At 29.5% G+C, this 23270-nt stretch overlaps 1 protein-coding gene across 20 annotated transcripts in view; it reads right to left on the reverse strand.

Annotated features, from left to right (window-relative positions):
• Positions 1 to 23270, reverse strand: part of LOC127737623 (muscleblind-like protein 2a) — a 177089-nt gene that overhangs the window by 22385 nt on the left and 131434 nt on the right. For 16 of the 20 annotated variants that reach the window (XM_052248463.1, XM_052248465.1, XM_052248461.1 and 13 more), the window contains 4 exons: positions 8955 to 9110; positions 7641 to 7703; positions 5337 to 5537; positions 3021 to 3263 (listed from right to left, as the gene is read on the reverse strand). In XM_052248463.1, coding sequence (XP_052104423.1) covers positions 3021 to 3263; positions 5337 to 5537; positions 7641 to 7703; positions 8955 to 9110 — 663 coding nt within the window. Of the gene's footprint in view, positions 1 to 3020; positions 3264 to 5336; positions 5538 to 7640; positions 7704 to 8954; positions 9111 to 10436; positions 10600 to 23270 lie in introns of those variants that run through there. The other 4 variants (XM_052248478.1, XM_052248477.1, XM_052248476.1 and 1 more) reach the window with 3 other exon arrangements.

Consider the following 23270-nt stretch of genomic DNA (forward strand, 5'->3'; position numbering starts at 1 on the left):
CAAAAACATTTTTGAACATGATCAGAATAATGTGCGGACATTTTAACCCAATAATATTTACCAATACTAAAAATGTGATGTTACTTGAGCTACTTTAGGTGTTTTTGTCACACATATGACTACACTGACTCTACTTTTGCCAGCCGAAGCAGGAATATAAGACTGCAATGCCTGTAAACTTACTATATTTGTTTTACCATGGACAGCTTTTTTCAAAATTCAAATTATTTTTAAAGAAAATTGTTGCGAGGAGAAAGAATTCAAATTTAAAAATTCTTCACAAAAAGATTTTGCTTGCTGAGTAGATTGTTTTTTGCTTAAGTAAAGATAAGATAGTTTTTACAGCTAAAATCAATTACACAAATAAGTAAAGAATTTTTAAATTTAGATGTGTTCAAAGATTTGAAAACAAAATATTTTGAATTCTGTGCAACAAGACTATGAATGTAGAATTTTTCTATTTCAAAACAGAAGGTGCAGCAGTAACTGATAGTGTTATTTATTCTCTTTCTGAAATAACTATAAACCTCTCCATTCTTATAGGATAAAACAAAGATAGTAGTGTTTTACTAAGCAATATAAGCTTTCTCTATAGGCATTTCTACTGGTTCTAGGATAGAAGATAAAATCGTCAGTAAGGTACCATAAATAGCAGTATGATAATATGATAATTCGGGATAAAACATCCATAATGTCATATTTTATAGTTTTAGAGAAAAAGAGACAATAGCCATTTATATTCTTATGTTTTATTGTCTAGATAGCAATGCTCAGTTAAAATATTAAGAAAAAAAGCATTTTTTTCAGTTCAGATCAAAGCATAAATTTCAATGAAATTATTTATTCATTGTTTTTGTTTCTAAATTTTCATTTCTGAGGTATCTGAAGAAGTTTTGCCTATGACAAATCTATTAATTTATGTTCCATTTCAGCAGTTTTTAAATACAAAACTTTGTTGCACATTTTATATTCTATATTTAAGAAAAATTAGAAGCCAAAACTACATGGGAGACTTTCATCGAACAGTTATACCCATAAAAATCTCAATACAATATAGTTACAACAGCAAATTCCAAGGTTTCCTATTCACAAAACTGAAGCAATCTTTAAGCAATAATTCCACAAATGTTCAGTCCAAGCAACGAACTCACGAAAAATTGAAATTACTATTCATTCCAAAGCTTTACAATTACTATTCAGAAGTTTCTGTACATGCAACAATAAGCTATTTAAAATTTACAATAAAAAATCGTCCAAAATTTAAATCATGCCAAATGCATTTCAAAAATATACAACAAAGTTTGTGAGTAAGAAAATCTTCGTTATCAATAATAAATACTACAATATACTTATTAATATGATTGTTACCGCTATTATGCTATCAAAGTCACTATCTAAAGACTGAAGTTCTTTTTCAACATCAATACAACTCTTTATCAATTTAGCCTTGTGTTTCCCCAATTAAAATAGAAAATGCTGCTGAGTTCTATATGATAATATGAAGGACTTTTTTAACTGTGACCTTTGAACTGTCTCTTCCGTAAAAATATTCTTATTACACAACATTGCTTTGTAAAACCTAATTTGTATTTTTGAAAAAAAGAGAAGTTTTTTTTGTAATTCAAAACAGTGATCTCTAACCAATTCACAAAGACAGTTTAAAAAATTTATAATTAAAGGTTCATTCTTTAACGTCCTATATAACTTCCATTGACAACAGTTCCAAGTTCAAAGTTGAAATAATCCTTCAAATGATAAATGATATAATGATTTCTACTTGTGGCACCTTACTGAGAATATTGTTCTACTAAGAATGCTGGCATTTTTTAGGCTTGGCAAAAGCTTAGGTGCTACTGATGTCAATATCATAAGGCTGTAAATTCATTTCAAAAGCATCTGATTGGTTGTCATTTATTTTTTGAATTTAGACACATGATCTTTTGATTAGTCCACTTTATTAGACCAATCAAAAGAACCGTATCACATTAAAAGTAAAACCTGTAATATTAAAATAAACCAATCAAATGGGTTGATCAATAAGAACAGCTTTATCCATTGTGAAGGATAAGTATATTTGGATAGAAGAATACCTTAGTAAAGTAGATGGAGATCTGGAAAGTAGCCACAAGTGCTCTATAGCAATAGGTCAAAGGTCAAGTGAACCCAAGGAATTTCTGTATAAAGGCTTGCTAAGAGTTTATTGTTCATGCCAGTCTGTCATATTAAGAACAAAATAAGAAACAGTTGTACGACTAATTGTCATTGCTTTTTACATTTTTGTACATAATGGCTAAAATTATATTTTTTAAATAAATTTTGGAGAGTACAAAACTTTTCATATATCAAGATGAATTACCACTTTTTCATATTACAAAGATTAAACCCTTCTTATAGAGTGATTTCCCCTTAAAGTGAATCAATACAAAGGAATAAAAATGGATCACAAAAGAAATGCATAGTATCAAATTTAAATCCAACTTTCATTGATTTTTTTTGGTGCAAAATGTTTATATCTAGGGAAATTACTCTAAGAAGTAGAATATGAAACATGAAAAAATACTAACAATTTAGTTTGGGTCAATCTGGCATGAGCATTGTAGTAATAATAAAAAGCTAAAGTGCTACGTATCATAATAAAGCAAAAATCAAATGCTAGCATGGTTACAGAAACCATGGAAACAGAGTGATTAGAAAGATAACTGTTAAGAACAAGAATAGCATAGACATCATCAGGCAGTGATTTCTTTTCTCGCTCAAAAACAAAAAATTCTTGTTCTTATGTGGTTAATATAATAATTTCTTCAAATTGAATTGTTTTGTCAGTTTCATTTTTTACCAAAATGTTACATTATGTGAAGTGCTTTTATTTGTATGAAAAAAGTATTATCACATTATCGTATTTTTCCTCCAAATCTTTCTAATTTTCTAACATAATTAAATTGAAAATTAATGAAACTTATTATCTTTCTTTCTTTTGAATAATTCACTGCCTAAAATGATGCCATAGAAGGAAACCCTACCAGAGCTTGAGTTTGCACAGCAGCTGTGTTAGCTCGTTGCTGAGCAGCTTTTATCTGAGCCTGCAGGTGCGAAGGAGGATGGAAATATTTACACGATTCCCGTGTACACTTTCCCTTAACGTGATCCATACACACTGTAACCAAGTTGTCAGTGGTGTCTACTGTTACATTTTCCGGAGGATGTGCATAGCGACACTCGTTTGGTTGTCGCGTGCATGTTCCTCTTTGAAATTCTCGACATACCTGTAAAATATCAGGAAAACAAAAACGGTTCATTTTAAATCATTTTTTTTTTAATTTTCGAAGAATCAACATTTCACTTTTAAATTAACACTCTGAAATGAAGCATAAATATTACATATTAAAATATCTAAGCAAATAAAACTGAAATAGGAAATTAGCTTTCAAAATAATTCAAAATACATGAGCAAAATTGAAAAGATAATAATATTTTAGCTATTGGTCTTTCATAGTGATATATTTTGTAAGTTCAATAAGTAGTTCTATATTAATGATATATATATATATAATATTGACAAAAGTAAATTTGAAATGCAAGTATCTCCTATTTCACTATTTACAAAGCTTTCAATCAAACATCAGCTTACAAAAGGGCTGTGGTTTTTTTTTTTCAATTTGGAGGAAAGCATTATTATTGTTAAATCAGTTGATCATTTTGGATCAACTGTATTCAGAAGATATCAAATTTTGATGATTGATTATAAAGTGAGTACCAAATATATTAATTTTTAATATTTTGTCCTGAGCGAGTCAGACAAAACTAAGAAATTTAAATATAATACTAAATGTAAAATGATGCTTGATTTTCACTAACTATATACCATGGAGGCAGAAGAATAAGACCAGGCTATATAATATTTGGAGAGATATCTTTAGAACAAAATGTACATACTGATGCAGGTTCTATATACTAGCTTTATACAGTTTATTTTTTTCATTTCAAAAATATTATATTACTCATTAAACCTGCATGCTTTTTTTTCAATTTGACAAACAACTGGCATTCCTGTACATTTTGCTATGTCATGTGATTAAAACATAGAATAATCTGATCTTAAAAATATTTAAGAACTTGGACAAAATTTGAGATTGGAAAAGTACCATTTTGAAGCACTTACAAGTACAGCATTTTTATATTCATGAATGATCGTTTCTTTTCAAAATGGAAAGAATTTATATTCTGATAATTTGTGATGGAAAATAGTGCTTCAAAATGCTGACATTTTCCTTTTGTTTGAATAAAAAGTAAAGATTACAAATTAAAAATAGAAATAAGGTAAATTTGCTGTTAGCTGTTCTTTACAGATTTACACAATCCTGCAAGAATATAAACATATGTATACATTTACATATTAATTAATTATTTAGATAGAAATAAATACATCTAAAGACTTTTGATTTCAAGGAGAAAATTCAGTCCAATATTAGACAAGGAGTTGAGTCAAAACTGGTTGAGTGCAAATAAAATATTCAAAACAAAATGATGCAATAGACCACTGTATACTTTACAAGAACAAGCTAATTAAATGTTATAGTTTAGCAACCAAATCAAACAGGCCCTACATCTTTCTCATAAGCATCTATGAGGTTAAAAAAAGGATATTTCATGAATGTTAAAGTTTACAAAATCATACAGGAATTTAAGTTTCAAAGTACAAAAACAATTTTTTTTTTTTTTTTTTAATTAAGAACACGAAAATTTACAAAACGACAAAATTTCATAAAATAACCTCATAATATAGCCTCATTTAACTATATCCTTAACCATTTAGGGCTAGCTTTTCTATTTATAAGTAAACAAGGCAGTGTTTGTAATATTTAATTTTTTCAATATATTTTGTAGATAAAAAATCAACTTTTTTATCAATCAATTTGCCCCAAAACAGGCTTAAATATTTTTCTATAAGTGTGAATTGTGTGTAAGGAAATTCAAAACTGTGATTTAGGAATAATCATGTCAGACTATGTCCAAAGAAAGCATTATGTGCATAGGTGTTGATGTCTTCTGAATAATATAAGCTTCTGTGTACAAGGCCTTACAACAAACCACACCATTGCAAAGACAACATCCTTTCCTGTCATACAGCTATCAGCTTTTGTGTAATTAAAAATCAAGCAGTTTTTGTTGTTAATTTTATTTGGTTCGTTTATGTTGGGAATTTTTCTTTAACTTTTCATAAGATAGAAAGTACATTGTTTATAAAAACCATGCAATATTTCTTGCCTACATATGGTTTACTATGCATACATAAAACTACAGATACATTAATTATTACGATTTCCACATTTCTATACCTCAAGCCGATCCGCCCGTTGTAACTTCTGTTGTGATGCTAACGTTGTAATAGGGGTTGGAATGACGTTTTGTAACTGTTGAGATATTAAACTTCCGTCAGATGCCATACTAGTTGGGATGGCACATACTCCGACTGAATAAGGATTGAACTGCACTGCTGACTGTGGCTGAGCCATTGGCTGACCTACATACTGCGGCGGCTAAAAATAGATTCAATGAGAAAATCAATATTTCTTATGATACTCAAAGCATCCCAATGTAAACTTCATTAAGAAATTTATGGCAGTCTTTATATACCATGAATGTACATCACAGTTTAATGGTATATATAAAAGCAAAAAATTATCTTGGTATAAATTACATATTTCTATATGAAAAGCATAAAAGGCTGTAGTTCAAGCACATCTAAAAGCAAGTATATATGTGTAAACAAGAAAAGCTTCATAAATTTAAGATAACAGATCTACTAATTCAAAGTTATGTTTGTAAAATACAGAATAAAGTAAAAAACAACACAATATTAATTTTACAAACAAAACAAAAATGTATTAAAACAAATTCAAACTGAGTTAAAATAAATTTCCTTGAAATTTTCATTTTTTCTTTTCTATGTGTGAATGAAAATGTTTTTATTCTACAAAAAATATCACTAGAGTTTTCTACAGTCTAAACTTCTAATTTATCATTATTGTATTTGTTTGCTAAGCACATGTCAGATGTTTCTTAACTTTTTTTAAAACTAGAATCAACATCCAAGGCATGATCTAGCTTGCGACCTTTATGTTTATAGAAAGTTAAAAGCACATGTAAAGCCGTCACCACAGTTACTAGTCTACAAAATTCAGTGTGTTATCCTTCAACAGCCTTGGTTCTCTAAACATTAAGGAAAGATAATCCATGGAAGTACTGTTAATTCACAATTAACTGTATTAATTATTACAATAGATGAACAAAGGACAAAGATGTCCGATTAAATCAATTATCAGGAAATACTTCATACAAATAATGTTATCAAAATAAAAAAAAATGCAAGTTTTTATTTTTGCGACAGCTATCTGCTTGCAATTTATGCAATAATAAAAACTTTGCAAATATTTCTGAATAAACAGTACTAAGGTTTAAACAAAAAAAAAATATGAAATCCTTTGATAAGTTATCCCTTTTAAAAAATGGTCTTCTACATACATATAGTTTGGCATTGCTCAAGGTCAAGCTTTTCTCAGACTGTTTACGACATCTTAACACTTACTCCATTGGTTGTGTAGTGGTTGATAAGTCTGGGAGAACATGATTTATCAAATAGTTGTAATTGGATTTGAACTATCTTTCAGTAAATGCAAGTACTCTAAGATTGGTGCTTTGTCTTTAGGTTAGTTGTTTATTGTGCTTTGTGTCAATCTAATGAGTCAAGCCATTTCAAACTGATTTTTCAGTTTGTTTTAAGTTATGCTATTATACAATTGTCCCAGGTAAGGGGAGGGTTGAGCTCTCACAAACATGTTTAACCATTGCCTCATTCTGTATGTGCCTGTAATTCAGTGGTTGTCATATATCTGTTGTATATGTATCTTGTTTATTGCGTTGTCATATATCAGACTGTTGGATTTTTTATTTTAATTATATGACCCCCCGAAAACAAAACAGAGCCATTATGTTTTAATTTTAAAAAAGAGTTTCCTGCAGAGGGTTACATTCTCTAAATAACTGACAAAGGCTCAATAGAACATTAATCTGACATTTGTTAGAAGTTGATGTAACTGGGATAATTTCAGATTATTCTATAATCTACAAACTTTTCATCAAGTTAACATTGTATTTAAAATTCTCTCTTTTTTTGCCAAATCCCTCATCTGCTTTTTTACAAAAGATAATACAACTATAATTGACAGGATCTATAATTATCATAGTGATAGAAGTTGGCAACTTGGTCCTAAAAGATTTATGCAGCAAGTGTCCACTATAGCAACAGATCTCTGGCCTATCTATGATGTTAATTTAGTCTTACCCTTTTATAAAATCAAATCATTGGAGTAATCTCCCTTTATCCATTTTAATCTAAAGTTACTCAGTTTTGTTTTAAAAATGAGCATAATCATAAAATGATAAAGATGTTTTCAAATTTGAAATTACTTTTCTTTAAAAAAAGTCTATACTAAAACTGAAATAACTTAAAAACATAAGGCCAAATAAAGGCATCATTATCTAGAGTTCTATGTTTCAATGTCAGAATGAACCAAGTCTGTTTTATTGAAGGAATAAATTTACACACAAAGAAAAATATAAGGTTGAAGATTACCACTAACCAAAAAAGGTAACTGGCCCTGTAGTATGGTGTGGTAAGGTGCCAAAGGTTTACTGCCTGCTGCCTAATAAAACATGCAAACCAATTAGTCACACGTCAACCAATCAGAGGCATTGTTAGATACAAAAAAAATCATAAAATAAAAAAAAGTAAACCAGCGCCATCTAGCATAGTACAATATTAATTCAGCTATTGTATGTTAAAAACCGTTTACATGTGGAGAACATATTGCAATAAAAGAAAAGTGCATACACTGATATTGGAAGATTTTGTGTCATTACTTATTACAAGGGATTCCATTTTTAATAGAAGTGGTATGATTCGTGCAGTTAAACAGAAATCTTTAAAATAAGTGCATTGTACTAGTTATATAATAACAAACAAAATGATATGCAAATAACAAAATCATGCAACTGTTAAAAGTCATTGTAAGCTATTTCTTATTTGTTTTATATTATTTAACACATAGAAATTAACTATTGAACGATGCATTTGATTCAGCAAAATAGCTGGTTTAAATATGCCTGTATTATTTCCCCTTGGATCACCTACATTATTATCAAGTAAATTCAACCAGATTTGTCGGAAAGTCTATTAGTCTCATTACTATATTAATCTGATATCATCAGCTAAACTAGGAAATTTCATGGGAAAAATAAACGTTCCTTGATGCAACACATTAATCTTGCCTTAAAACTTTTTTTTTTATGAATATCTTGCAAATTCTAGCAGGAAAAGTGAATTTGATTACCAACACATGCATAACATAAATATTGAATATAAACCTTAAGGAAGGCAAAATTATGTCTCTTCAAATATGATTTCTTAATCAATGCAATAAATAATTTCCAGTAATGCCATTAAAACATGACTATTATAAATAAACTATTAAAGACACATAACAAGACTTCAATCAATATATAAATATAGCCAAACTTTTCTTAGAAATGTACTATAAAAGGTATTAACAGCTATAGCAAAATGAAATGTACTATAAAAGGTATTTAGTGATCGTCCACAAAATAAGCCTAGCTTTTATCAGTCTGAAATACAATCCTACTAAATCTGTTGCAAACAAATTCAGTAACATTTATTAGTTAAACTAAAAAGCTAAGCATAAAATTCAAAAGCGTATCTTTTGTTTGCTAAAATTTAATCTAAAAATAAAATTGTATAAAACATATAAAACAAAGCAGAAACTATATGATTTTTAGCATAATAATTATCCAATAATGTACTAAAGCTATACAAAACTGACCAATTAAAAATAAGCAAAGGGTTTGCAACAGTGCACAAATGAAGGGAGATAACTTACAATCCCAGCTGGACTGTACAACATTGGTTGCATTGCAGCTTGCATTTGTAGGTTTTTTAGAATTAAATTATTTCTTCCATTCTGTAATAACTGTTCCCTCAAATGTTGTGGTGGGTGAAGATATTTACATGGAGGGTCTTTCCTCTGACATTTGCCCTGGAAAGAAACAAGAAGAATACATTGTATGTAAAATGTCAAATCAAAAGTTAATGTTTGTTTCAAAGAATATCTTAATACATGTATTGTATTCAGAAAAAAATTTGAAAATGTTATTATATCTTCTAAATTTATATACAAATAATTGAAGAATTTCTATCAAAACAAAATCCACATGTATACAATATCCCCAAAATAATCATAAATACAAATATTACATCTCCCAGTCATAAAGCAAGCTATTATTCCTTTTGCATATAACCCTTAGTCTGAGCCTTAATATTACCATGCTTTGTTTGACATACATAGGCAAGAAAAGTGCTGTTTTATTAATCTGTCTGCTAAAGATATAATAAAATTAAAAGCTTCATAGGTGACCAGTTTTATAATTTTCTGAGCCATGCTTAAAGTATGTGGAAAAAAGAAAAACAGAACTTTCATACATTTTTTTTTTTTTAAGGCTCCCATTTACTTAAATTTTACTTATTACCTTGTTAAATTTTGATTAAAACTTATTGATTTGTTTAAAACAGAAAGAGCTCACTTTTACATATAAAAGAAAATATAATAATTGAATAAACTTAAATAATTTTGCTATTTAGATAAAGTGAAAAGAGTAGATTTGTTATCAGATAAATCTCTTTTCTACTAAGTATCCAGGGAAAACATAGAAAGATTTCACGTTAGTTACACAAATAATCTGAAGTATTTAGACTGGACATAAGATAACAGTAATCCCGGCAACACATTTATCCCCATCAAATATATCAACAACACACTGATAATTTATAAATTATGAAACTAAGCGTAATATAACTTAAATCTAGTCCATCTTTTTAAACATAATTCAAACCTTTAATTTTGTCCCCTCAAAACTATTAGTCTACTAATATCAATATTTACAATAAGAAATATATTAACCATGATAACTATTTCGATACTGACACAATATTGTAAATGACTTCTCCCCCTCAAAGTAAAAAGAATTGTTATGGAGCTATATATATATATTACTTGGCGGTTGAACTTTAAATGTAGTTGACCTTTTTCTTAATATTGAACTTTTTTTTATATAATTGTAAAACTTGACAGTTCAAATCCCCTTCATAACAGTTGTTAAAGTTGTAAATGAAAATCAGGAAAGTTGAAGAAAAGCTTTGTAATTTTGTATTCATATTACAAAACCTTGTTTAAAATTATGACGATCTTTATTTTTATTCAGACCAACATCCCAAGAGAGAACATTCCACTAAAACCAACACATCTAAGATGGCTGAATTACATTGAATAAACAATCAAATTTGGACAAACAACTTTCATATTTACCTCCATTTTTAGAATAAAACTCAGTTTTTGTTTATAACAATATTCAAACAATCACTTCATTGATGAATTAATTCCAGCAATTAACAAAAACACACAGGAATATTCACGTCTAAATTTCAACAAAATAAAATCCGTGATTGCTAAGACTGGATCACGGGTAATGATATCTTGACCTGTGTTAAACACTCAAATATGGTCATTGTTTAACAGATTGATAAGAAACTTGGCAAGCTTACTTGTTCAAATAATGCCCTATCTCTATTAAAAGACCAGTTACAATTCACAGCTTAAGTTTATCGTAACTTTACAATCATTTTCATTATAAATATTATCAGGAACAAATCTTGTCCAAATACAAAAATTATTCACAATTTTGATTGATTAAACATATCTGATAGTGCTTTGGATTGAATGTATAGTGTTTTGTACAAGGTTTTTGTTCAAATTCATAGTCAAGGTATTTATCGGAGGTAAACTTAATCAATTTATTAATTAATGAGTTTGACACAACACACATAAAAGTTAATTCAATAGGTGCCAAGGGTTTTAATTGAGTATTGTATTATCAGTGATCATTAAATTTTATATTGAAACCTTTCTGTGAAGTATCTAACCTACAAACTTAATTAAAAAGATCTTTTTTTAAGATTATTGTAATAGCATAGGGAAGGCAAAAAAAATAACTTTAGCCAAATCCCTAACCTTTTACAGTTGTGTTGCCATGGCAATAAAGCATCACTTTCAAATTGGTATGTATTTTCATGTTGAATCTTCAATACTTTTAAACTTGTGTTTATAATGTTTATAATTTAAAAATAAAAACCTTGATATAACCAAAGGGGGAGGGGCTATCTTCTGAAAGAGTGTAGCAAAAAAAAAGGCTTTTAGTCAGTTTCCTCTATAATATTTTATTTTTATTTGCAATGAAAAAAAAAACTGCACAAAAGAAGATGGGGTTTAAAAGACTGCTCCATAGATTTAAGAGGTCAAATGAGTAAAAATACAAGATCGTAAATTTGAAGTCAGAGTAAAATGTACATATAAACAGGATTGGGTGGTCATTTGACATTCTAAAACGCTTTTAATTTGTGGATAAATAATTAGAATTAGAAATTAAAGAAAATCAGGTATTGTCTGAGGAAATTCAGCAAGACAAGACTTACAACCAATGAAGAGTATCACTATTGACTTTTTATTAGTAGATAACACTATTCTGGGTCTCACAAGCACTAATTGGTTACAAGTTCACATTTAAAAATTTCCTCAGGTCTCTTTGAAAGCAACAGCAATCCACATAACAAATTTTAAAATATTTTTGAAGGTCTGAGGTCCTTTTAAATAAGACGTCAGGTAGCATAGGTCGCAGGCCGGATTCGAACCTCTTAGAGCCACTATACTGATGGTTTATTTACTAAAAGTCCTGTTCGCTAATGTAAGTTAATATTTAATGTATTTTGGTCTCATCATATCAGTTTTATAACAAGCTTACTGTTCAATTCATTTTGCTTTAATAAACTATACAAAATGATTTCATTACTTCAAAACCACAATAAATAGAAAGATCAAGAAACCATAGAATTTGTTTCTCAAAGACAACTCTATTATAATTTGTTAACAAATATAACTATAAAAGACAGTTTATTTGACAAAATTTGAAACAAACATGTAGCAATGCACTTATTTCTCTGCCTACCTAAGTAGGATTGCTTTTTATCAGATTGTATCCTGATCTATTCAATGTCTAGACTATATGTAAATAGTATGGTATTTTCTTTTCATTACATTTGTAAATTGAGTCCCAATCATATTGTTGATTGTAAGATTTATATAGCAGTGCCAGGAATAAGTCTGTTGCAGCTTCCTAATGAAATTGACATTACATGTGACTCCCATCTATTAGATTTTTCCAATGCAACAAGTTACCAAATCAATGCATCCTACAGAACATTGGCTTAATGCATGTCTGCAGTCAAACAACAAAACAGAATTACAAATAGCAATCAAGTTGAGATGAAATCGATTTCACAAGTATAACCAACATCCATTACAACAGATAAATGTAACTTGGGATCAATCAGATTATCTCGTCTACCAACTGTATCATAAATTATAAAGAAAAAAAAAAGGTTTGAATTCCGTGACATTTAAATTGGAACCTTAGATCTAGAGACTTATCTTTATTTCTGATAACCCCTGTTCTACTTTGTATATAAAAATAGGCGGAATATTCAAAAGTCCGAGGATATGAACACTTGGACAAAAAGTCCAAAAGATAAATACTAGTCAACAAAACTATAAGATAACATCATTTAAAATGGACAAGTAAACTGTTACGTAACAATAAAAGGCTATATATAGAGCACAAATTTCTTTACAATTTGTTCATCATTTGTAAGCCTTTTATCCATTAAATAATCATTTCAGAAACTGATCCTTCTCTTTGAAAAAAGACAATTTGGACCTTCAACTTTCCATCAACGCTGATTTGACAATCTGTATAATGAAGCATCAACTTCAAGGACATTCTATAAATATGTTTTACATTACTTTATAGAAATTAATTCATACCATCTCTTTTAAACTTAGAAATATGTGACAACATCTTGCATTCCTTTTTTTTTCACTACATCTTTTGACAGCTGTAAATATTAATGAATAAATTCTGCAAATTCTTTCCAAAAATTTATCAATTGCAAGATTCTGAAATATATATTGTCTAAAACCTTAAAATACATCACATTCTCAAGGTTTTTCCAACATCTGTTGCAAGAATTAGACATCAAAGCTGATGAAATATTTTGAACTGTTACTTTCAAAATAAGTAAAATTCTTCATGCAATCTCTATTCACAAGAAGTTTCAAGGTTATTACTCATCTAATATTGACTTTTTAGTTTCAGTTTGAATCTTAAAATAACATATAATCTGATTTACTTATGACATATAACTAATCAAAATTATATTTTTTGCTTTAAGGGAGAAGAGTACTCTTTTGTGAGTTGGAGTTATTTCCCTTTTACTGTAATCAGATACTTATTAACAATGTTTTATTTCTTTCAAAAAGAAAATTACTGAAACTCGTCAAAAATTGTTCTTCAGAATAAAATATAGTTGCATGCTTTTGATTGCTATTTTAGTCACTTGACTTCATAAATAACAATACTAATTGCATATAATGTTGAAACAAATGACAGATATTTATTTGGTAATCGATATAGCTTGTGCAGGAATTAATACTGGCAATGTGATATAGTCAGGAATATGGCAGACTTACACCTCCATAAAGGAAATGAAAGCGGATGTCAAGTCAAACCTGAATTACGTAACTTAATCCTTCCACATCGCTGGGATCAATAGTAATGGAAGAAAAGCATTAAATGGATTGAAAAATGTCATTAGTTTTGGAGTACATTATCTTCTTGTCCCTTAGACAGGGTTTTCAGAATTGTCATTCAGCCATCAATGTTGATTTAGAACTTTGGTGGTAAAAATAAAACTATAAAAATCTTTTTTCATCATCTAAAATAACCATTTTATCAGATCATCTTGTACTTTAGAAAATGGTATAAATGGTGTTGAATTAGGGACAAAACACATAGAAATGGAAAGACTTTCTTTTTTTTTTTTTCAAATAATAACCAAATAACCCTTGTCACATATTCATGTCTTTCAGTCTTAAAATTCAAATTTTTAGTTTCTATGTCTACCACAACTTAAATCCAATAATAAAAATCTTTCCCACCATATAGATTAACTTCCAGCAGACTAGGAATGTCTATTATATTAGTTAATTCTCCAGAGATTCAAAATTGTAACAGTTTTGTTTGTTTATTATAAATCATGTAAATGCATAATGACACTTTAAAAAAATAGTCTACAAAATAGATAGTAAACAACATTAATTTGTCAAAGCAAAAAAAAAGTGACTGTTACATAATTTAAATGACAACACACTGTCAAATTTACATTAGAGAGAGAGAGGTATGTATTGGTATGGGCCATTATTCTGCATCAATTATTCATAAGAAGTAAACATGATAACTTATTTTAATTTTATTCCTGCTGTGTACAGGAGAAAACAATAGATTTCCCTTGGCATTATTTAATTGCCTTGACTACAGTACGCAATCTGTTGTTTATTTCATTAGATTCTTAATATCAAGAAGGAACCATCTTTTTTTCTTCAAATTAACTTTTTAATATTAATTATTAAGTTGAGGAAACGATGTGGATGCAGTATATGACTACTATTAACAAGATAATTTGGAATGATGTTTAATTTAAAAGGAGATTCATGGTCAGTTTGAGTTAACCCCCTTTGGACATTATCTTATGTTAAAAAAAAAACAATGCATAAGGCCACAATATATATATATATTGACCTACTGCAAGGTAGACCCAATAGTAGGCAATACCCACCTCCTCAATATTATTCTGTACAAAGTTTTCACCTTTTCAAACTTAATTTTTAATTTTATCAAGTAGTTAAACGAGAAACAAATCATTGCATCTTATCTGGTATCATGCCAGGTAGAAAAAAATGAACACATTTTAATGCCTCAACAAATTTTAAAAATCCAAACTGTTTTTTATATACTGCCTAAAATCACTTTCATTTATCAATTTCAAAGATGTGTTGTACAGAAAGCTCAATTATTTTTTTATGTTATGTTTTCTGTTAAGTTTGTTGAAACTTGATTCTTCAGTAACAAGAATATTTTTGCAATACTAAATGAAATGAAGAAAAGATTTGTTTTAGAACTTAATATCTGGTAAATCCATCATGGTTTGAGGAATAAAATGTATTACATAATATTCATCAGTATGACTCAATTTCGCCATACACATTGTGTTAACTTTGACATTGTTAGAAGGATTTTATTATCATGAAATCTTTTATAACTTGACTGAAGTCATAAAAGGTTTCATGATATTATCTCTATCATTGGAAAAAATCTTTGGTAACTGGAATCACTTTAAAATTACTAACAAATGCCATTCCTTAACTAAATTCTTAAAGCACACGAGTGCATTGACCATTTGTTAAGCTTTCAACTGGACATTGAAAAAATCAAATGGAAGTATGCAGAATTGCAAATAACCTGTACATATAGCTAGCAAATAACCTGTACATTTGGTTAGCAAATAACCTGTACATATAGCTAGCAAATAACCTGTAAATATGGCTAGCAAATAACCTGTTCATATGGCTAGCAAATTACCTGTACATTTGGCTATCAAAACTATGTTATCCTTAAAAAAAAGTTCATCCTTGGGATTTTCTTTCTCACATGATTTTTCTTTGTTTTTCTTCACTTTGGCATTTGGCCTAAGAACAAGGGAAGATGAATTACTTGTCACTGACAAAGATTTAATTATTTATCTTAGTAAAAAGATACACAGTCATTTGTTTTCTCTGATGTTATTATGTTTAATGAATTGTACTAGATAAAATGCACTTTCTGTATGCAATATGATTCATCAAAAAACCGCAAGGCCAATTAAAATGATATTACCATGTATAATAAACGTCAAAAACATTAAAACCTCCTATTGAAAAGTTTTCCCAAATAAATTAAATCTTGTTTTGACTATTCAATATCCGTGTTTGTTGAAGTACATGTAGACCTTGGCAAACTACCCAAGGTTGCAAGATTCTATGAAAAAGGACCTGAGCTCTCTTACACAAAAACTACTTGACGGTCTGCTCCGTATTTCTTTTTGCATTAAAATGCCTACATATTCAACCAAAACTCGAAATCAAATACCAACCACTATTCAATTTCGCAAACATTCAAAGTCAAATTTTGAATTCTATAAAACATTGTGTGTCCATGAATTTAAAAAAGACAATGTCAGTGATGAGACATAAAATGAAATATTAATGAGCAAATAAATAGCAGATATACTATTCATTTGTATTTTAAAACAGAGATATGTCTTAGTCTATGTAACCTAATCACGACCCTGCTGGAACAGCAAACATATATCTTGATTCCATGACTAACTTTCACCTGAGATGAAACAAACACCATTGACTTAGACTACTATCAGGGAAATAACATAAAAAACATTGTCATATCAAATTGTATGATAATCAGTGACTTATAGTCTCCCAATGATTTGTCATTTATAACCACAGCAATAAGTAACCATTCCCTGGATAGCTAATCAATATCAAACATACCAACTTTAATGAAAGGTTTTCAGAGTTTATATCCATCATGAATGAATCAAAAGTTAGAGCTTAAAGATAAATAACTGCACACCCTTAGCCAGGAGGTCCGATTTAACCCCTCTCCCCAATCCCCTCCTAAATAAAATAAAAAAATATGTTAATGAAAGTTTAAGTCAAGATTCAGATTGAAGTCGGAGGGTCATGACCCACAAACTTAATAAATCGTTACTTATTAGTGTAGGTGCAACAGATTAGGAAAGAAAATAAAAACGATAATCTATCAACTGAATGATCTAGCTAAGATTGTTCTGGAACAATAAGAGATGAAAAGATATTTAACTAATGAAGAGATGAACAACTGGGCCCTGATGACAAATGATAACATGTATCCTTCAAGAAATCTCTGATCTTTCACTGTGCAGTTTCATTAATACCTTTAACCAAATCCTAATTAGTTTGTAATCTTCATGCAATATCAAACTGAGATCCTCTAAATCTACAAATACTGCAGTCTGTACCAGTCTGTTCCAAGAAATATTGTGGGAAAGAGTGAAATTTTGAACATAAGATATTAAATGATGGAGTACAACAGATGATAAACTAGATAAATGTGATCAATAAATTTCAATCAGTGTGAAAATTAAACACTTGTCTGTAGATAAGTTAATAACATCGTGTGCACAAGGGTATTCATTCTTCTAAAATGGCAAACAAAAGTGGACACAAATGCTGCATTTATAAAGGAGATCCAACTTCTGAGAACATATACTTAAATAAACTAAGAAAAAATTCTCAAGCCGTTCCCGCATTAGTCAGTGACATCAGACAATATGTTGTCATTCTGATGGTTTATTATACAAAACACTTTAGTCAGTGACATCAGACAATATGTTGTCATTCTGATGGTTTATTATACAAAACACTTTAGTCAGTGACATCAGACAATATGTTGTCATTCTGATGGTTTATTATACAAAACACTTTAGTCAGTGACATCAGACAATATGTTGTCATTCTGATGGTTTATTATACAAAACACTTTAGTCAGTGACATCAGACAATATGTTGTCATTCTGATGGTTTATTATACAAAACACTTTAGTCAGTGACATCAGACAATATGTTGTCATTCTGATGGTTTATTATACAAAACACTTTAGTCAGTGACATCAGACAATATGTTGTCATTCTGATGGTTTATTATACAAAACACTTTAGTCAGTGACATCAGACAATATGTTGTCATTCTGATGGTTTATTATACAAAACACTTTAGTCAGTGACATCAGACAATATGTTGTCATTCTGATGGTTTATTATACAAAACACTTTAGTCAGTGACATCAGACAATATGTTGTCATTCTGATGGTTTATTATACAAAACACTTTAGTCAGTGACATCAGACAATATGTTGTCATTCTGATGGTTTATTATACAAAACACTTTAGTCAGTGACATCAGACAATATGTTGTCATTCTGATGGTTTATTATACAAAACACTTTAGTCAGTGACATCAGACAATATGTTGTCATTCTGATGGTTTATTATACAAAACACTTTAGTCAGTGACATCAGACAATATGTTGTCATTCTGATGGTTTATTATACAAAACACTTTAGTCACTTTTCAGTATGCAGTAAATCAAATGTGTGATATGAGAAAATTAAAAAATTTAAGACTTTAAATTCTAAATTTTAAAAAAAACCAGAACTGAAATGAATTGATTTTGTTTTACCATAAATGTCCAAATGCCTGTCAAAATATCTTCAAGGTAATGGAAAGATAATATTAAGTAGCTATAAGTTCCTGAACAGTTCAATAAATCTATTCATAAACTTAATAAACATGAAAATCTGGTTAACTTGTTGTAATAGCTAGTGAAATTAATTATCAAATTTCAAATAAATTTACACTATTTTGAAAATAAGAAGAAATGAAGGATCAGTTACCTCCCTTTATATTATAACATTATAAAATGACTGTCATTTTGAGTAAAGACAAAGTGCTCTTGTAAAAAAATGAGTAGTAGTTTGGTTTGAGAGTTTACAGAACTAAATGTTCCTTTACAGAGAGACTTTAAAGCATTTTGAATAGCAATATAAAAATAAGGTTTTTATCTGGTCAAAAGTAATTAAAACAATCATGATAATAGAAGCAAAAGTTATCTGGCTTGGTCCTCAGCACATGTCACCTATATTTAGTAGTAAGATCATTATAGTAATTGGTTATCTCTGAATTGACATAAGAGGGGAATAAGGCTTTATCGTCAACTTTGACAGAACCTCTTCTTAACTGACATCAATGCCTATGATGCCATCGATGGATTGTTATAAAAGTAGATTGCAGATTGCATTGTTCCTGTAATTCCGCTGATTTAGCAAACTTCATACTTATTATCATATTATACATTTTTAATAATACATATAATACAATAATAACAGTGATATTTTCTAAAATCTGGTAAAATGAGAGGTATAAGTAAGGGATAGCAGCACAGCAACTCAAAAAAGGTAAAATGAGAGGTATAAGTAAGGGATAGCAGCACAGCAACTCAAAAAAGGCAAAATGAATAAGAAAGGATTTTAGAACAGAGAAGTATGATAAGATTTTATTTACATTTAATTGTCTGATTAAGCATCGATTAACAACCTTTGGTTTAATTGCTCCAATTGAAAAAGTTACTTCTGAAGAAGTGCTTCAGTTGGATAAGCATCAGTTAATATGAGATTTAAGTTAATTGTGTAACTTTTGACACCTGTTCTGCAGATGAAACACATGGCTGTTTATTTTAACAATGTAAACAACAGGAGCCTACATTAACTTACATTAAAACTACATTATGTTAATTAATAACATTTACAGGTGACTGTTATGTTTGCTTACACATTAATTTGTTTTAATTGCATTATAATCTAACTGTCTTAATTTAAGGACAAACCTAAGGTCAGACAAATGTTAGACAAGTCAAATATATAAGTATTACAACTATGTATGAATATTCGACCAAAAATCTTACCCTTCATCTGAGGGTGTGGTTAAAAAAAATACAGGTAATTTAGCTGCAGTAAGTAACAGGAAGTTTCATCTAAAACACCTTTACAAAGAACATTCTGGAGCATCTTCCATCAAATACCATATATCATATTTATAATGATGGCTAAGGACTGGGTAATTACCATAGCAGACAATGCCCCAATCATAAATCATACTATATAATGCAGGAAAGTAAATAACCTCATTTGACCTCAGACAGGTGATGGCACTCAGTCTTTCCTGTCAATGACTGGTTGATTTGCAGTCAGATATTTTTTTCATTTACAATGTACATGTATATATTTTCCCACTCTTAAGCCCACACCTATGATAGTAGGGGGCAATATATTTTTGGTCTACATGTCCATTTGTCCATCGGTTTATGTTAGTCTGTCCCTCAACTAAGGTTAAAGTCTTTATTTAAGGTTGTGGTCACATCAACTTTAATCTTAGCACTCAGGTTCATTGTGATGTGAATTGTTTAGAAATAAAAGGTTGTGACCCATATCATATGGTTCACTTAACATGAAACTGTGATAGAGTTGTCTTGGTATCCTATGGGCAAATATTGGTAAGTGTTTTGGATCTAAATTCATTCTCATTCATTTATAAGAAGGTATGTCACAATTCTCTCCAGACAACTTTTGTAATGCTACACTCCAGACAACTATTGTAATGCTACACTCCAGACAACTGTTGTAATGCTACACTCCAGACAACTGTTGTAATGCTACACTCCAGACAACTGTTGTAATGCTACACTCCAGACAACTGTTGTAATGCTACACAATTATCTCCTCCACTAGACTACCAGGGCATTATATTATCCTTGATTCTTATATCAAGTAATAGAAATTGTGTATCAATACCTATGTGACTACAGTTAGGTAATACAAGCGTACTAAAGTCTTTGTTTGGTCTCATAAACCTTTGGTGTCCTCAGTGTGAAACAGTACAACTGTCCTGATTCTTAGTACAGTTATCAATCTGTTTACATAATAAATATAGTTCTAATGGAGATGTATTTATACAATTTTTATTGATATTATTCCAGTAATTGAAGAAGAATATATTATCTTTAGCAAGAATGAATGTATGTTCATAACATATAAATCAAAGATGCTGTCATCTAGTAAAAAAACTAATTAGGAGATTTGGTATGATTGGCAATGAGACAACTATGATCCCAGAGACCAAAGGACATGGATGTATCAAACTATAGGTCACTGTACGGCCTTCAACAAAAAAGAGAATTTTCCAAGGACCGTAACTCTGCACAAAATCAACAGACCTGAACAAAGTTCGAACTTGATCTGTAACTTGTCATGATAGAACTATCAATCAATTATCAAATCAATATAATCAAGCATGACAAAAAAAGTGAGGAAATCTGATTATTTGAGTGAATTATCCAAGTCCAAGGACCATAACTCTGCACAAAATCATCAGACCGGAACAACATTCAGATTTGATGTGTAACTTGTCATGATAAAACAATATACCAAATATCAAATAAATATCTCCAAGCACGAAGAAAAAAAGTGTGGAAATCTGATTTGCCGGACTGACAGACAGACAGACAGACAGACAGACAAACAGACAGAGACAGACAGACAGACAGACAGACAGACAGACAGACAGACAGACAGACAGACAGACAGACAGACAGACAGATAGACAGACAGACAAGACAGACAAGACAGACAGACAGACAGACGGAGTGCAAACCTAAAGTCCCCTTCCACTTCGTGGGTAGGGGAATAAAAAAACATGTTCTCATGAGCACTCTATACTTCTAAAAATTGGTGAAATAATCAAAGCCATTAACACCAAATATTCTGACCAGAGATAGATATATGCACTCCTTTATGTTCAACCTCTGTATTATTTGAAAACCTAAAAATGTATATGACCAATGAGAAGGGTCCTCTGCTGTAAATCAGTTATTACTTGGAATAATTCAATTTTCTATGCCAGGAGAGAATTAAAGTTATAATTACCATGGATTGTTGTCTGGCTTCTCAGTCTAGGTTAATAAGTTCATCAAGGTAAACAAGTTATTCTGGGATCCTTCCAATCAGAAACAACAAAAAAACTATACAGTGACCATTAATTGTTTATATCCAGGTCATTTGAACTTTGATGGATAGTTGTCTCATTGGAAAGATTACTGCAGGAAAAACCTGAATGTATTATTTATGATAAATAAGTCACCGTACTTTGTAGTCTGTTGTTTTTTGTTAATGTTTTTATATGGTTTGAAAAAATGGATAGAGGAATAGACAGTCTACATATATTGTTAGGGTGTCATATTGAGGTCTTTGATGAAATGATCTCGTTCTCTGTGATGCATTATACTCATTTTTACATACAACATATTGACTCAAGTATTCTAAAAGGAGGATCTCTTTTTTATTGGATACAACAAGATATAACATCATGAAAACTAAAAACATATGTTTCTTGCATAACAATATAATAGTAAGAGAATGGGGAAGACATTCATGTGATTTATCATCTTGTTTTTCTCACTAATTATTATAAGTGAATTACTGGTTGACCCAATTACTGTCACCTTGAGAACCAAAAAAATCTCTGTGATGACATGAAATAGGGAAGTGTTACAGAGAAATCTTTTATATATCGGTTATTAAATCTATAACATTTAAAGACAAAGATGGTATGAAACTTGAGGGAAAACAAAGGGAAATGTATTTTGTGAAAAGAAATAAAGAAGGACCTACATTCGTAATCCAGATTATATACTTAGCCGCAAGTCTTTTTCTTAAAATTACACGTTCCACCAGCTAGTTTCAAAAACTGATATAAATTTAACAACAATACTAAAAAAAAAAAAGAACAGCAACCTTGAGACACATGCAATTGCAAATTAAACAAACTGGCACCACCAGAGAGAAATCACTCATGTGTAAAAATGGCATAAATAAAATTCTTATATAGAAATACATTAAAAAAAGGCATGTAGGCTGTTGATAACACCAGCCTGTAAATCTTTCATAATTACACAATTTGCATAAAATTTACACAAATTTACATATATTTTACAGTCTGCTTAATATTATCAATCATATTTTTAAATAATTTTAAATTTGAAAAAGTCAACATTTACATTAAATTGCATTGCAATTGTAAAAGAATATATTTAAATCAAGGTAAAAGTTATCATTGAATTGTAAATATAATCAGCCAATGTTTCCTGTTTTTCCTTTGATATGAATGACATGTATTAGTTGGAACGGCATGAAAACTATAACTATTTATTTTATATTACAGTTTGTATTGAAAAAAAATATTAAAATATATTAATTTAAAATAAGTATGCTGAATTGCTGAATTATCGAACGCAAGCCAGGCTAATGTAAATTTACCAGTTTTGTTTTGATATACAATGACTGTCACTTTATTTAATTAAACTTCAGAACAAAGGTGCACACACTGAAATGTCTTATGTACCTTACTGAACATTGATTTTATGTTGAAAGTCTAAAAGATAAATGTTTAACTACAAGTAACAGATAAACTTAAATTTTTAAAAGATCCATGACAATGAGGTCAAGGTCAGATAAATCCTGTCAGACATGCATCAATGTCATTTCAT

Source organism: Mytilus californianus, unplaced genomic scaffold (assembly GCF_021869535.1).
Source record: "Mytilus californianus isolate M0D057914Y unplaced genomic scaffold, xbMytCali1.0.p SCAF_4, whole genome shotgun sequence".
Classification (NCBI taxonomy): Eukaryota; Metazoa; Mollusca; class Bivalvia; order Mytilida; family Mytilidae; genus Mytilus; species Mytilus californianus.